General features: G+C 29.7%; 1 protein-coding gene across 8 annotated transcripts in view; it reads right to left on the bottom strand.

Annotated features, from left to right (window-relative positions):
* The window catches only part of 5-ht1 (serotonin receptor), a 120,684-nt gene that overhangs the window by 7,459 nt on the left and 94,655 nt on the right, over nt 1-18,570 (bottom strand). For 6 of the 8 annotated variants that reach the window (XM_083083615.1, XM_083083613.1, XM_083083614.1 and 3 more), the window contains 2 exons: nt 14,643-15,048; nt 1,143-1,276 (listed from right to left, as the gene is read on the bottom strand). In XM_083083615.1, coding sequence (XP_082939741.1) covers nt 1,143-1,276; nt 14,643-14,763 — 255 coding nt within the window. In that variant the 5' untranslated portion in view covers nt 14,764-15,048. Of the gene's footprint in view, nt 1-1,142; nt 1,277-14,642; nt 15,049-18,570 lie in introns of those variants that run through there. The other 2 variants (XM_083083619.1, XM_083083618.1) reach the window with 2 other exon arrangements.

Below are 18,570 nucleotides of genomic sequence, written 5' to 3'. Positions count from 1 at the left end.
GTACATCGTATTCGCGAAATGGAAAATTTTAAAAGTCGACTTTTCTATTTCTGGAATATATATTGAAATTTCGCGTATATGCTGTTTTCAATTTTTCAGAGTGTAACATCGAATTTTTATTTTAATTTACATGATAAAAAGCGAGCTTTCTCGCAAATTATCTCACCATAATTATTGCACGTAATCTATTACAAAATTTATCGCGATTTTCGCGATTTTCGCAATTTTTTACGTTAATAAACTATTGTTAAATTTTTCTCCATAATTTGTATGTTCCGCATTTACGTTATTGAAATTCTGCGAGAAAATTTTATAAAGCTTTTAAACGCAATAATTGTCGCCGTTGATGCATTGTGTTTAGTTGGTTCTCGGCACTTTTTTTTCGCAATCAGTGTAAAATACGTAATTGATAAATTCTCTAAAATAATTTAGCGTTTAAATGCCAAATTCTCGGGGGATGCATTTTCTCACGCGGCTTTTTTCTCCAGATATAATGTCCATGCGATATAAAGCCGCGGAAAAGGCGAGAATGCGTACACGGTTTCTTACGGATGTTATAAACCTGTGAATGGCTGCAACGGACCATAGATGAAAATTTAACAATGAAAATGTAACGCCCGAAGAAAGAACGATCCTCCATGTGTTAAACTTGACTGTTTCGCCGAAAATTTGGTACAAAAATTTTACCTCGTAAATGTAGGTTGCCATAAAATGCAATAAAATTGTGATACACGTGCTTTACGACATAACTATCTTGTCGTAGATATTGTAAATTAATCGTTTAATCTCGCGAATCTAGAGCGCCTGTTAATTCATTCATTTTTACACAAGTTAACTTAAATTAATATTTTATTATAATTTTATCGTGTAATCTTACGAATCAGATGTATGCAAATATTTAAATATTTCCTTTGACTTTTGAGATGAATATCTTTGTATTAGTATAGTTGTTCATGCACTGACAGCGTCAGTGAAAACGCGAATTATTTTCTCTTCATGAATATCGCGCGGTTTTATATTCTCGTATATCCAACACTAAAAACTTGATTGCGCATGTTTCCTTATTACACAGTTTGATGCGAAATAGATTGCACGGCAATAACTTGCAGTCTTCTTTAATAAAAATACGATAAGTTACGTACCTCATAAACAGCTCCAAGAGGCATAACAAGACAGGCGACCATAAGATCCGCGACAGCCAAACTGACGATTAAATAATTTGCTACGGATCGCAAATTTCTCTCTAATAAGATAGCTGCTATTACGAATAGATTCCCTGTAACATAAACACGTATCGTCGTGAATAGTATCTGCTTAATTCACTTGAAATAATATTATATGTAATGAAATATTATATATGTGTATAATGAAATATTATACATGATATTATTGTTCATGTTAAATGCGTAGATGCAGATAATAAATACATCCTGAATTATTGAAATTATATTATATATTTATATTATTATGAAAATAGTGACATATGTTTTTTTCTTTTATAAAAAAAAACGAAATAATATATCTTGTATTTCGTTGACACAATTTTTAAATTAAAATTAATCATTTTTTAAAAATTGAATTGAACATTTCGAGTCATATTTATATTGCTTGAAGCATTTGCTTGGATCCATATTGCATTTTCAGTACTTCAAATATTATATTGGATGTTTTATATATATACAGTTTGAGAAACATATGTATTGTAATTTCTTTCTATGACGTATATGTTATGCTGGGCATGTTTTCTACTTTTTTTACTTGCATGTTTCTTTACATAAAGGTGAAAATATTTAGAATATATACTCGTATATTTAGATATTTATACATCACAACTCTTGATTAAAAAATATTGCATTTTCAATGTTTAGTGCAAAATTAAGTATATGCAATCGGTATCGTTAAAGTTATTACCGATTTTTATGTCAAATGTTGACGTTTCTTAAAAGAAAGTATCGAATATATATATCGAACATATGTATGTAGTCTAATAAATCATTCAACTTATTTTCTACAGTTATATTTTATTATGTTAATAACATAACTATTTTCATGAATATATATGCGTGCATATGTGTGAGTATTTATATGTATGTTTTTTTTTCATAATTATGTAACGAGTTGAATTACTTGTAATTAGATAGGCAAATATTTAAAGTTAAGCTTAAATACGTCCCAAATATTCTCAATTTTGTGTGAGAGAACATGCAAGGGAAAAAATATATACATCATAGGGAAAAATTATATTTTTTAAATTAAATTAAGAAAAATAGGAAATCTTAAATTAAGAAATTCTAAATTAAAAATTTTCTTAATAAAAAATATATACATATATTTCTCAAATTGTATATAACATGCAATTATATATATATATATATTTTAAATATTATATTAATTGCATGTTGTATGCAATTGGAATAAATAAATAAATAAATATATATATATATATATATATATATATATATTCATTTATTTATTTATTCTAATGACACATGTATAGGCTACGGTCGAGGAGACGCTCTGAATGCTTTGAAGCGTTTGATTGACCAATCAGATTTAAAAAAAATCTTTTGTCCTGATTAGTCAATCAAACGCTTCAAAGCATCCAGAGGGTCTTCCCGACCGCAGAAATAGTTATATACCGCTAGGGAGTTATGTTGCATTGCGCGTAATCGCCAAATTAATCGCAGTCACGTGACTGAATTTCGAACCGACCTGTTAGATTAGGTATGAAGATAGCCGCTCGAAGTTGCGCGTGGCCAATGTGCAGTCAAATCGCGATCGTTCCGTGTTTCCGCGTCTTTTAATTCGTCCCGGACATGTTTCATATCCGGATGAACGTCGAGAATGTTAATTTTAGTGACAGGTAATAATCTCAGTGCATTAATCGGTCTGTGCGACCGCGATTAACCGCATTACTCGGTATGCATGATCTATGCATTTCGCATTCCGTCGAACGGCAGCGTTTTCTTATTTCCTCGCCTGAAGGTAGCCTTCCAGAGTCAATAGCTAGATGCATCGTGTCTAATTATATTTTTACGTCATGACTGTCAAGAATCAAGAAATATTTACACATAATATGTTCATATATATTTATGCATATAAATATATACATATTATTTATATACATATATGAATATATGTGAACATATATTAATTATGTAAATATTACTTGAACCAACATGATGCGCAAATAATTAGACGCGATGCGTCTAGCTATTGTTGACCCCGGAAGCGGCTATCTTCAGGCGAGCAGGCATTAATGACACCGTGTACATCCGTCCGACAAGCCGTGTTGTTTAGCATTCGGGTTATCGAGAAGCATCGAGGAGCATCGAGGAATTTCGTCGCCACGATTTCATCGATATAAGCGATCGCGCTTGTTCACGATATTTGCGTACCAAATATCGCGCGTTCTCGCGCGTTCGCCATGATGGCGCTTTGAATTTTCGCAAAGTGTCGATAGAGATCTTTTAAGAATATAATAGATACTGGCGATTTTGTGCTGATTGGTCGAAAGATTTTATGAAAATGGCGAAATCAATAAAAAGTTCTTATATTTAACGCCATTATTTAACATAATTAATAGTAAAATCTTTTTGATTTAATTTTTAATATAATATTTTTGAGAAGCTTTTATATATTTCTTCAAATCTTCATAAAATTAAAGATTTTTTTTTGTAGGAAAATATTAATAGAAAGAAAAACTGAAGGTATTTAATAATAAATATTCAGACATATTTAAAATTTGTTATAAAGCTAAATATTGGCAATCCATATATAAAGCTCTTTGTTCTGGATTTGTAGAAAATATCCTAATGGAAAATCTGTTGTTAAAAATTGTTACTTAAATTTTATTGCAACACAGCAGCCAGTACTATTTTTTTAATAATTTTATAAATATTAATAAATAAAGAGAAAAGATCTCTAGTGCCGGTAGTGCCAAGTGAATTTATAGTTGATAATGTAAAAATCGAATAATTTTAATTGATCCGCTCGATTGGTGTTATTATTATTGGTATTATCTATTAATCGATATCGATTATTCGAATTAGTCGAATTAATGTGTTAAAGTGCGCAAAGTATTATTTTACGTGTGTTATCGCGTATTGTTATGTGTAAATCGTCAGTGCATCATTATTACATAAAGGATCATCGCGGAATGGAATTAGCTGTATTGAATTAATCAGGAGGAGCAACTCATCTAAGGTATTTGGTTGAATATTATTTGATAATTATTTCAATTTTTTTATCACAGTGTAGAATTTGCCCAGAGGCAGGAGACTAAAGATATCTTCCTCTTTCTGATTTCGAATAACAAATAAAATTGTTTAAAGTGATCTAAAATTATAAAAGAAGATTTAAAAATTTTTGGACTTTTAATGAAAGGAGAAAAAAAGAATACATTTTATATTTTCAAAATCTACATGAAAACAATCAAAACTGTAACTGCCGTAACTTATACACAGAAAAAAAATAAGTGTCAAAACTTATATACTTAAATTAACGCGTTCATTGTTTCGAATATACGCAACAATTTATAATCTTCTTAGAAGAATTTAATAATTTTAAATTTCAACAATATTATAGTCTTATTTCAATATTGTAATTGTCATCTCAAGAATATGTAATTATTTAATTCTACTTTAAGAAAATTATAATCTTTGATTTAAAAATGTTATTTTCTATCTAACATTGTTTCCTTTCCACTCAAGAAAATTAAATCTTAAATCATAAGAATATATTTTTCTTGATTGAACTATATAAAATGGCTTCATTCAAGCAAATAATTATTGAAGCAATTATATTTTTCCTTAATTAACGCAATATAATCTCATCTCAAGGTTTCCATGTTAAAACTAAAAATATTTTCAAAACAAGAATGTCAAAACAAGAATGTTTTTTTCTGTGTATGAAATATGTATATATACACAGAAAAAAAGGACATTCTTGTTTTGAAAATATATTTAGTTTTAACATGGAAATCTTGAAATGAGATTATATTGCGTTAATTAAAGAAAAATATAATTGCTTGAATAATTGCTTATTTGAATGAAGCCATTTTATATAGTTCAATAAAAAAAAATATATTCTTATGATTTAAGATTTAATTTTCTTGAATGGAAAAGAAACAATGTTGAATAGAAAATAACATTTTTAAATCAAAAATTATAATTTTCTTAAAGTAGAATTAAATAATTATATATTCTTGAGGTGACAATTACAATATTAAAATAAGACTATAATATTGTTGAAATTTAAAATTATTAAATTCTCCTAAGAAGATTATAAATTGTTGCGTATATACGAAACAATGAAACGCGTTAGTTTAAGTATATAAGTTTTGATTTGATACTTATTTTTTTTCTGTGTATGGGAAAGCAAATTGAGATCGCAAATGCCTCGCTATCGATTTTTTAATAATAGGCGTAATTGGTACTGCAAAGGGCAAATTCGTGCTGGTCGTGATCAATTCTGACGGCGTGCCTGAATAGCAGCAATCAAGTTCGGCAAACTCGGGATAGACGAAATCAGTCGTACGTTCCTAGACGTGTTCCGGGCGTGATGGATCGATCGTACGCGCATTTACGAAATATTTGTCCAAGTTAGCCGCATCATCGTCGCTCTTCGGCACGTATTGGGTCTTGGCGCTCTAGGGACAATACGACACAGTTAGGATCTTGGCTGGTACATGACGGCCAGCCGTTCACGATGGAAGAAACCTGCGGGTAAGAAACGTGCAACGTTCCGAGATCGTCCGGCAGTCCCTTGAAAAATTTCTCCCTCGAGGCGAGAACGGGTCAGGCGAATAAATATCAGGTTTTGCAAAAGGGACGTTTTTTTTAGGTTGATGGCACGTGTTGAAAAAGAATTTGTATTTTCGTACACGTGTCGCGCAACATCTTCGAATCTTATGTGTCCTTTAAGCAACACAAGAAGAAATAAAATTATCTTTAAAGTATAACACGTAGGTGTGTAAAATATGTATTGTTAGAAAGTTATAAGAACGTGACATTCCAGAATGCTTATTTAATTATTAATATTTGTCTCTCTCTTAAATAATTTCTCCTGAGTTTACTCTTAAAATTGTCATGAGAAATAATAATAAAATATTCCTAACAAAAATAAAGTCAGCTTTTAGACTGAGAAAATCTGAATGGATTATATATGTACTTTATTTTGGCGCGTTAATAGCTTAATCGCAAACTACGAATAGAATCGTGAAACTCGATGGTAATCAGAATTTTCAGGTTCTCCTGTAGAAAAGGAATTCATGTATTAGTAACGCAATGTTCCATTCATGCATTACGTAAACGCGCTCGACTGACGCTGGTTTAAGCGTATTTGAGGGAAGTGGATAGAAGCTCGTGATATCGTTTGCGTGGATATTACATGGCGCTGATGTACGCTATTCTGCGTACCGTAGTACTTCATGTCCCTCATTCCGCCTGGATAGCCAATGTTCCCTCCAATTTTTCGCGAGGCGTGTACAAGAGCAATTGCGCCATTAATGTTTATAACATGGAATTTATACAAGATACAAGCATCGTAAGAATAATATTATAATATCGCGTATTCTTAAATAATAATAGAATTGCGGATATTTATATAAATACAACACAACAGAAAATAATATAAATATTATAATTACAGAATTAATAATTTATTAAATTTAATAATTAATTATGTTAAATAGTATAATTGAGTTAAATAATAATTATTAAAATAAAATAATTATTAAATAATAATTATATAATAATTATTTTATTTTATTTATATAATAATTATTAAATACTAATTATATAATAATTAAAATATATTTAATAAAATAATAAAATAGCCATTAAATGAGTAAAACAAAAAAGATAATTATTAATTCTCGGGAATATTTGCTTAATTACATTTTTGACTAGAAGGTAATGAAATATATAAGAAAAAAATATCAATTAGATGAGTAAAGTAAAGGTAGATTTTTTAATTCTCAAAAATATTTGTTAGATCTGAGAAGTAATAATTTTATTAAAAAGTAATATAATTTTAAAGTAGAGAAAATAATCAAGTCCAGAGGTCTTCAAAGGTTAGACAGTGCACAGTGCATTAATTAACTTTAATTCCCTAGGAAAGGGGCACGAAAATAGACTTTGCTTAAATTAGAGAGCGGGTTAACTTTGAGAAACGATCGACACTACGTAATTCGTACTTTCTCTATCTGCCTACGCCGTAAGTCGATACAAATGTTCGACAGGAACTTGTATTTCTACAAACGTCGAACAAATTTCTTTCCTTTCGTGTCCATTAGTTTCGCGTTACGTGTCTCTGCAAATACACGATCCGCGACGATGGTTATATATGAGTCGAAGGGCAGCGAAGACGTGCGTACTAAATGCACTTCTGCAGCTGCAACTGCAGCCGGGATGTCTCCACGGGAAAAGTATAACTGCTATAACTGCGAGTAATGAAAGGTAAGAGAAATGGGCGCGGAACGCGTTTTACCACGACGTAATTAACTGCCGCGAAAAGAAAAAGAGGAGCCGTGAGGTGTTTCAGCACATACTGATGAGGATCTAGAGGGATCCTCTTGCTCTCGTTTTCGCATTCCATTAAGATAGTGTATTTGCAAGGCGAGAAAAAGAGCTCGCGTCCGAAGCTTTATATGGATAAGCCGTGAAGGGTCGCGAGTAGACACGCGCGTTCTACAATCTGTTTGTCAAGAAATAACTTATAGCCTGCAGTTTTTAATCTGCTCTAACTCCAGCCTGGCGTCACAATCTTTCAGCAAGCTTTTTGTTAAAAATGTCTCGACGAAGAATTTTTATAATGCTTCTGTACACATATCTTAAATAATGAATAATATATAATAAATAGTAATAATAATATAATAATACGTGTCTTGTATTTATTATTATTTATTATTATTAATTAATTTTGATAATCTTTAAATTGCCAGAACATTGTGTAACAAACAATACATTTATCCTTGTGCTTTTAGTATTTTAAAATTAATATTTGAATAATTTGCAGCATAATATCGTATAATTCGATAATTTTCGAATCAAAATTTATTACGCAAAATTTTGATTATTAAATTAATTTAGAAAAGATGCCATACAATTATTTTAAAAATGTGCTATAAAATTGATTATTATTAGCATCCCGGTTTATTCCGAAAATCAGAAATATTTTGTGAGATTCAAAACATTTCAGTATGTTAAATGTTTTAATATCAGCACTAACCGGTTTTAATTCCCAAATGGATTGAAAAACGAAAATATACACCATGTTATTGTAGAACAGTCGTGTTGCAACGGTGATTATTTTCACCGATGGGACAGCTCTATGCATTATTACGAACGCACTTTTGGGATTTTATTTCAAAGCTGAAATGCAATGATGTGATTTAGATTGATGTAGCTTGTAAGAAAAAAATTTATAAAATAAAAAAAGAGAAAGAGAGGGAGAACAAATATATTAAGTATTTTGTAAAATATTAATTTCCAAAGTTGAAATAATTTTTGAATAACGTATAAAGAAAAAAACGAATATAAGTGATGTGAAAAATTTATTGGATTTACACAAAGCAAGGCTTGCGTTGTTCACAAATGATAAAAAATTATAACAGTAAATTTTTACAATATTATAGATTACAAATAATAAGATCTTTTGTAGAAATATCACAAAGGAAGAAAATAAATAAATAATTTGCGCTCTAAGATAAATAACTTTGAAATAAAAAGAGGTTATTTGTGAATTTTGGTTCTTTGTAAAATAAAAGTATGACATATATTTCACATTATAAATAATTTTCTTGCGTGGTATAATCAATTTTATATTACAAATAATTCTTTTATGATTCAAATTATATCTGATGCAATGTAATAAATAATATATTATCTTAGATACTCCAAATCTATCTTTCATATGGTTCTTCATACAAATTTATCCTTCGTGACGTACGTATGATCCTCTTATGATCCTCAAGTGCACAGTTTAACACCTACGTTAGTTATTTCGCTTTATGACGTCAAAACAGAAATAATGTATAATTTATTCTTGCAGTTACGTCGAGATAAATAAATTTCTCTATACAACTACAGATGCTATCGACGCAAAACGGGCCTGCAAAATGTGCCGAAAACTGCGGTTATGGTTCGTTATCCAATAACTATGTAGCCATGTAACTTGTTTTCATTGCGGCACTATATATAGGATAGATTTGAATTGAATTATGTGGCCGTTTATTGATTAACAAACCGAAACTGTAGTAGTCGGCAAATGTTACAAGTTCGCTTTATCAATCGCGACTGTTGTCATGTGCGCGGAAACTCATTTATTTTCACGTATAGAGCAACGATGCATAAATGAATTGCGTATTATACTCGCTTTTGACGTCATACTGGCAGCCTTAAAATTAAATGATACAATTTATTTTTATTCTCCGGCACAATAAGAAAATAATTAATATTTTATAATTTATATTTATAGTAATTTTTGAAACACACAATTTCTTAAATATTTTTATCTCGGAGCTTATATGAGGCTATATCATTTTCTTATGGAATTTTATTATGGAATTTCAGGCTGCAAAAAGCGATAACTATTAAGAAATATCTGATTATGTCTCCATGCAAGATACGTTAGGAGTTCGTATCGCATCGTTTAACCTTTATAAGATCGAAGGGTAAGATAATAACATATTCAGTTCGCGTCGGCGATCTAACCTATCGGCTTGCTATTTTTTTTTATGAACGAACGAGAAGCTTGTCAACATCGTATATACAGTGTCGATCAGGAAATATTTAATTCAAAAACTCGTGTCTATATTTTTCCTTGAAAAAATGTAGCGTTTATATATTAATAAAGATAAAATAGAAGAATTTAATTAGAATTAAATTAAATTGTTCCATCTATCATTTAAAATTAAATTGAATAATATATGTTCGATTTTTTATATGAATATTTATATAGCTGTATATTCATATCAGCTGAAAATTCTGCCTGATTTTATATGATTTAGAATCATTTTGACAAGTTTTATTACGAACAAGAATTATAAAATTTTCATTATATTGCACACACGTGTGCGTTACATGTTTATAAAGAATATTATTTATATAATTTCAAATCATAGAATGATTATTAAATAATTTATTATAAATATTATAGATATTATATTATTTATTCTATATCCAAGATATATTCTTTTTCCTTATTATTTTTTTTTCAATCAATTTTTAAATTATCTAAAAAATGAGAAGGTAAAATGGATTATCTTACTTTTTTATTAGATACTTCTATAATTGTCTTCTGATTTCGCATATTTGCCTGCTTATAGTCAATTATTTCCAATAAACAAACGCAAACTTTACGCGAAATCACACAGAAAGAAAATGTGTCAAATCAAAACTTATAATATATACTTAAATTAACGCGTTCATTGTTTCATATATACGCAACAATTTATAATCCTCTTAGAAGAATTTAATAATTTTAAATTTCAACAATTTTATAGTCTTATTTTAATATTGTAATTGTCACCTCAAGAATATATAATTATTTAATTCTACTTTAAGAAAATTATAATATTTGATTTAGAAATGTTATTTTCTATCTAACATTGTTTCTTTTCCATTCAAGAAAATTGAACCTTAAATCATAAGAATATATTTTTCTTGATTGAACTATATAAAATGGCTTCATTCAAATAAGCAATTATTCAAGCAATTATATATTTTTCTTTAATTAACGCAATAAAATCTCATTTCAAGATTTCCATGTAAAACTAAATATATTTTCAAAACAAGAATGTCCTTTTTTTCTGTGCATGCGTTCCGGTTATCTACAACTCCGAAGAAAGACAAAAGAAAGAATCCACTTGGCGCAATGCACTGCGTTCGCTCGATTTGCGACGATTATTATGTGACAAGGGGATTATTTAATTTATATTTGCGCAACGATATTCACGGTTTTGTGGCTCGCCGAGCGTTCATAAAATTTATCCTACACTAGGAAAAAGAGAGAGAGGGAGAGAAAGAGAACGGGCGTATCCACGGCAGCTGACGTCATGTTCAGCGAACCGTTAGTTAGCCAGTGAACTATACTAATATTGGAATGCGCTCTGAGCCTGTCAAGTCGTCGAGGAAGCGTGCACGTGTGTATGTATATATGTACATAGATGTATGTACACAACAGTTGCTGGCAGGATCTCTTTCGCATTCCTCCTGGTTATATTGCTATCCACCTACAACGTTACAGCAGAACGATAAACTTACTTGTTTTCCGACAACTTTTATCTATATCCCCTTCCGAAAGATATATGGCTCCGTAGGGAGATGTTCATGGATTTATTTCGTGAGACTTAATAGCTGGCGGACGTTGCCGACGTTACTAATGCAAAATCAAGGCTTTGCGTCGATCGATGTTGTAAATAAACGACGCGTTAATGGTAACAATTAAATAATGAATAACTTAATAACTCTTATATAAGAGAAAGAAAGAGAGAGAGAGGGGGAGAGAGAGATAGAGAGAGAAAGAGAGAGCAACTTGCTTCACAAAATTGGCCATCTAGCTCTTAAATTACAAACTGGATTAAATGAGGAACAAAATTCTGTTAATTATTTAGATCCTCAAACTTATTTCGTTTTTCGGTGATTTATTTATTAAGATAATTTTGAAACAACATTTCGATAAATTTGACAGGAAGCACTTTTAAATTCAAAATTTGCAATCGATATAATCAATGTTATAATGTAAGAGTTAAATAATTCTATAATTTACTATTTTTGATAAAATCCATGACATAATAATGTTACTATTTATATATCATTCAAATGTTACTTTATACATATACCATTCAAAAATTAAATTTATTTTCTGAAAAATCATGTTTCTCTAAATAAAAATAAAATGCGTTTTAATTTTAATTTTAATTGAGGAGAATCTGTAAGAATACTATCAATGTGTATAATATATATTATAAATATATAATAAATATATAATATATATAAATAATATAAATATATAATAAATATATAAATAATATAAATACATAATAAATATATAATATATATTATAAATATATTTTATAAATATAAAATTAATTTTATGGCAATTATTATTTTAAATTACTCCTCACAAATTGAATTGCTTCTAAATATTTCATTAGTTATAATTATTAATTTCATGTTTAGTTTTGATTTTTTATTTTTTAGAGGAAAAGGAGAGACTTTTAGGAAAAAAATTATTTTTCAGTTTTTATTTTTTAGCGATTTTTCTTTCAAGGATAAATATTTTAGGGGTAAACTTTTTCGTTCTACACAAGTTTACATATTTTTCATGTTTTTTAGAGCTTTATTTTGTCCTTCGGTGGTTTATTTGAGAACTTTTACAAGAAACAATTCTATGTGTCCACTTTCCACCAATCCTGGAACATCTGATATGATATCAATTATGAAAATATTAATCGCTCGTCATTCGCCGATGATCGATTCTTCGACGAACATCGAGTAAAGCCGCGAAGATGTCATTTATTATGCATTATGATTACATTAAAATGTCTTTAGCATTGATAATGATTGATCAGAAGTTTCGGTATTAAAATTCGCGCCCCATTATTCATGGAAGGAAAGTCAAAAAAGAATAGTATAGTTCGATACAAGCCATGCGAAGCGAAATGTCAGTTCGCCCGCGGAAATTCTGTTTACGCAAAACACGCGGTTGGATATCGCGATTACCGTCACTGCTCGGTGATGTATTATACATCCTGGAAATATGTCAGTTCTCCAAAGCAATCTTTGCCATTGTTCTCGTCGACGCGAGCACGGATGATGATCGTCCTCGCGAAACCATCATCGACAATACTGACGACGATCAGGGGTAGAGAGGGAGGAAGAGGGATTATTTGTCGCTCGCATATAATTACAGCAACAAGAACGATTAATCGATTCGATGAGATGAATTGCGTCGGACACTGTTCGACCGGAAGCTTGGCATGCGCAAAAAGGAACCGCCGAATTCCGAATTGATAATTTTCACTAATTATCGTCGGGAGAGCGCTCGAATAACAGCATAAATGATAGACTCATCAATCATTTTTTAATCAAGGCGCATCGATTTTTTTCTATTTTTTAGATTTCTGCTCGATTGAGCCGAGTCATTGATTTAGCGGCAATGACGAAATTATCTACTCATCCAGTAGTCTTTGATAAAGATCTTAACTTGTTCAATTAAAAAGTTGTTGCTCTCTCTTAAAATACATCATGTCACGATAATTTTTATAGTATAAAAATTAAAAACCATTAAGAGGTTAAATGGCTCTATGTGAAACACAAATTAAAATTAAAAACTAAAATTAAAATTAAAAACTAAATTAAAATTAAAAACTAAAATTAAAATTAAAAACTAAATTAAAATTAAAAATTAAAAATATAATATATATATATTTTTTTCTTCTTGTAAAATGGAACATTAGATTCCATCAATTACAATTTATTCTCTCTTTTCTTAATTTTTCAACTTACTTTCTATTTTTTTATTTAACTTATTTTCTCAAATGTTAAATAATAAATTAAATGGATCAAAAGGGAATCTATATATTTATTATGTTCATGAGGTATATGATGTGTTGTGCATTAGGAAAGGTACATTTGATTTTATATATTCCCTCTCATATTTTCTTGTCACATAATTTTAGTAAAATGTTTAGTATTCAGTTGATCTTTCGCGTTATCCAAAAATAAATAACGTGCGTTAAAAATTGCGTGATTTTATAGTATGATCTGCGTGTCGGTATTCAGCGGAAAATATTGTCTCACGTTACGCGAGTATTTTAGCTGGAAGAGTGAGTCGGCATTTATTGAATTAAATAAAATTAAAATATTCATAATATATATTCGCAGTACAGAAGAATCACTAACGGAATATTCAATTATGATTTTCGTTATTTCTCATATTTACTTTGAAAGTTTGTACAGCGTTAATCAGTTGAATGTGAATATCGCGCTGTGCACAGAAAGCGTTTTATAAACAGCGCTTATAAAAATCTCTAAAATGCGTTTTCGGGACATGAAAAGAGCCTTGAAGATTCTTTCACTTTAAAGTAACGTGTGTCGTAAACTTTTTACGAACTTGCTTGTAAAAACGCTAGAAAGGCAGGGCTATATATTACTTTTGAAATACGAGTTATGCTTCTCAATTTTAACGTATCGATTCGCGTATCAATATTCAATAGCAAACGCAAGCAACTGAACGTAGATATGAATACATATTTGTATATACGAGGTACGGATACTTTATTTATATTACTTTTAAATATTTTTTTATATAGCAAGAAATGCCTTTCCAATTCTTATAATAACATGGATATTAAATAGAAAAGTATTTAGATATTTTGATTTTTTTGTAATTTTGAAAAATGCATTTCTTTTTTAATAAGAATATAACAATCACTTAATCACGAGTATAGTTAAAAATTAAAGCAAATTTGATTTGATGAAGCAAGACAGATTGAAGGAGGAAATCGATAAAAAGTTTTTTTGCTGATATTAATTCGTGAAGTATAAATGTCAAGATATCTATTGTTGAAAATTATAAGCAATATCCTTTTTTGTGAAAATTGTACGAATAGAAGGAATAACAAGTAGACTTACCTACGATAGTGATGAGAATCAGGAGACAGAGCACGATTGCTGTTAAAATGATTGGTGCATCGATGAAAATTGGATTTTCTACGGTTGAGTTTGCTGCTTGATCAACGTGAGCCTCCATCATGGCTAAAGTATATTTTCCCGTCTTCAGTGTTCGCTATTCATCATCTGGTTAAATAATGTATCATGGTCCGTTCTCGTTAGAGCGAATCCGATGCTTTTTTTCTTTGCTCTCGATAAACGCGGAGTCAACACCTGACCGATAAACGTCGGCTATTCTTCTCCAACACTTTCATCTCTATTTCAGAATTTTCCTCGATCCCTATTTTCCGTAATTTTCTGCTCTGAAATTCCATGGACTCCGAAGTGCAGGTTTTTTTGGGGAAATGTTAGTTTTTTGTATGTATGTCTGAAACAAGAAAGTGGAGAAAAATTAATTTTTATAGATAATTTTATATTGAAGAATAATATATATACATCTGGTTTTTTATTAATATATCTTTAAATGGCAATCAAACTCGATCATAAACTATTTATTTTCGTCTTATTTAATCTTATGATTAAAAATATATAAACACATAATTTTCTTAAATTATACAGACACATTTTTTAAGTACAATTTTTTAGATTATTAATTGTGTGTACATACATATAGGTACAAATGTATACGTAATATATATATATATATATATATAAAATAAATGTATATATATATATATATATATATATATATATATATATATACATTTATTTTTTATTACATTTATATAAATATTAATTTAAGTATTAAAATATTAAATTATTAAATTACATAAATATTAAAATATTAAATTTATATAAATATATATTTATAATTATTTTTTATTACACTTATATATATAAATATATAAATGTAATTAAATTATTTATAGTGTTATTGTAATATTGAGTTTCGTGTAAGTTTTGAGGAAACTATAGTACACACAATCAAGCATATATGTAGGGTGTTACGTTTATGGTAGTCCACGAAACCAACGAAATTGAAACAATCGATCAGCAATTATCAGGATTGTAACGGCCAACTGCCGCAATCGACTTTAATAATAAATCCGCAACGTTGCGCGAAAAATAAATGCGTTTACAACAAACGCCAGTTGTGAAATAGCCTTAGGAGGTCGTATGCACTCTATTAAATTTTCCGATAGTGTCGGAACGTTTCATTAACTTAAATTCATCGGAACCTATCTGCTATTTGGTTTTAAACTGATTGAATTTCCAGATGAATAGCATTTACGTTTGATAGTGGCGTTGATACTATAACGAGTCTACTTTATCTTGGTTCATTTGCGCAATTTTATCATATCGATGAATTACAAATGATTTTATTAAAACATGAATTTCCAGGAAAATTAGTTATTCCAGCATATTGTATCCCGTTGTAAATGTTTTAATGTGTAATGTGGAATAAATACATGAAATATGTGTGAATTTAAAATCACGATAATTACTATACTAATTATCATAGTATTGTATTATTATATTTTTCTCTCTTTAAATTTCTTGAGAGAATATAAAATTAAATGTGAGATTATTTTTGAAAAAAAGAGAGAGAAATATTTGCCGCATAGATCTGGAAAAGGTTAAATACATCCTCGTGAGAATAGACATTTTTCTCGCGACAGTACGAAAAATTTGTCCCGTTGTGATTGTTGCCGCAGTGGTGATTTTTTGCGCGCGCGACCGCACGGGTCGTGCGATCGTCGAGATCGAAGTTTTATTCCCACCGCATGACGTAAATCCATATATTCTTTGCCGACTACCAAAAAGTGTCCCGCCCTACGGCTCTCTTTCCCATCACCATTTTTCGGGGCTCGCTTTTCCGACGGGAGACCGAAAAACAACTGTTCTCCTACAATGAAGAAGTATCTCCCGGCCAACTTTCTAACCACCAGTGTCGCCTGAGAAAAAACCCGGGAGCGTGCAAAAGTGTAGAATCCGTTCCTGAAAACTTCAAAGGAGGACAGGAAAGACGAGTATCTCTACGAACGAACAGCAAAAGCCAATTAAGCGAAATTTCGTATAAATATACGTTTTTAATATTTAAACGTTACTCTGTGCGAGTATCGACAACAAGATTATGTAAATATATTTGCTTCTACTCTTGCTTCTAGAATGCAGCATCAAACAAGACGTTCATTTTTGTGCTAACATGTCTATTATTGACAGAAATGAGTATCTAATTTCATCAAAAGAGTTTATTGCAAATTATAAATAAATTGAATTGATGAAAAAAGATATGAATAAGTTTTTTATCAAAAGCAAAATATTTGAGAGAGGAGGAGAAAAATACATATATTTAACTTTGTTGTTGTAGAGAACCTAATAATGAGTATAAAAAACTTATTGGGACACGATAGGCACGCCAGCAAAGTAACTCTTGAAATTTTGTTTTCTTGGCAATTCACTTTTCAGCGGGATATTGCCCTTTATAACCCCTATAAAATCTTTTTTTTTTGCAATGATGCAATCACAATACTGCAAAAAAATGCTATTAAAATAACCGACCGGATAAAAAACAATTGAATATTACAGGAAATTTGCGTGGCTCATAGAAACGTTGTCGTGTCTCGTGATGAAATATTTTATTCATTCAGAGACGCGAGAGTTAATTCGAACTTCAATAATGGAAAACAGGCTTTTGTCCCGTTGTATAATGCAATTTTTATATCCTAATGAAAAACCGTTGAAACGCGAAAGGATTTAGAAAATATGAGAAGTAGAATAAAACAAAGGAAACTCTTCTTTTATAAAAAATGCAAATCCGCGCGCGCACACGTAAAAATTGCTTCTAAATTCTATTGCTTTCAAAATAAAAGAGAAAACCTGATACAAGAAAGAGCCAATTTTCTAAAAATTGATTTTTAATATTTTGAAAATCGTTGATAAGCTTTGGGCAAAATAAATTAAACTATATATATTAAACTTATTCAATTAATTTATTCGATCAACTTGATTAGAGAATTAGAAAGATTTTAAAAGAGAAAGCTATATATATATATATATATATATATATATATATATATATATATATTTAATTATTTATTTACTTATTTATTTATTTACTTATTGATTAGAAATAAGTAACAAAAAATCCCTTTAATGTACAAAAGATTAAAAAAGATACATCAGTAGACCTATCATATAAAAAAATTTACAATTATATCAGGTGATTGAGCAAAGAAATAACTTTTGATAATAGAAATAAAAAAATAATGAATAAATTTGGCCAATAAAAATTAAGTATAAATATTACAAGATAAATTATAATTAATCAACAAGATTAGAACAAGATTAGAGAGTTAAGAATCAATCATATTAATTATGAGATAGCTACTTAAATGAAGTCAATTTTAAGTGAAAAAAGTCAACACGATTAAATAAATCATTTTCAACAAACATATTCTATCCAAAGGTTTAAACTTTTCATAGGAAGTTTTATATATATATAATATTTTTATAATAATTATTATTATGTGTACATTAAACAATAACAGCAATTAATATACTTTTTTTATTAGATCATCACAAAAATTTGTTCTCTCTCAAATTAATCCATTAATTTGTCGCGTATGACTTTATCAAAAATTGGCACGCGAAATCTACGTGCGATGAATTACGTTTAGTCGCGCGTTACGGTAGACATTGTTCGCGCAATAGATCGGAATTGCGCGAATACTCGCGGTGGTCGTTTGCACGCGGGGGCGGAGGTCACCGGGGAACCGTCGGCCGCTACCAAATCTCGCCGTATTTCGACCAATTCAAAATTGAAAGTGCATGCACAGACTCGTGCGAGCGGCGCGCCTGTATACATTTTACAATAGCGGATGCATTTATCACGACGAGAAAACTGCGGCTCTCGGTCGCGCTTGGAACTCCATAAATTCCCGGCCGT

This window comes from Camponotus vicinus, unplaced genomic scaffold (assembly GCF_025532165.1).
Source record: "Camponotus vicinus isolate PSW18456_S1 unplaced genomic scaffold, iyCamVici1.0 SCAF_12, whole genome shotgun sequence".
Taxonomy (NCBI): Eukaryota; Metazoa; Arthropoda; class Insecta; order Hymenoptera; family Formicidae; genus Camponotus; species Camponotus vicinus.
Note: the sequence above shows the minus strand (reverse complement) of the source record. Positions and strands in the feature narration are given on the sequence as shown.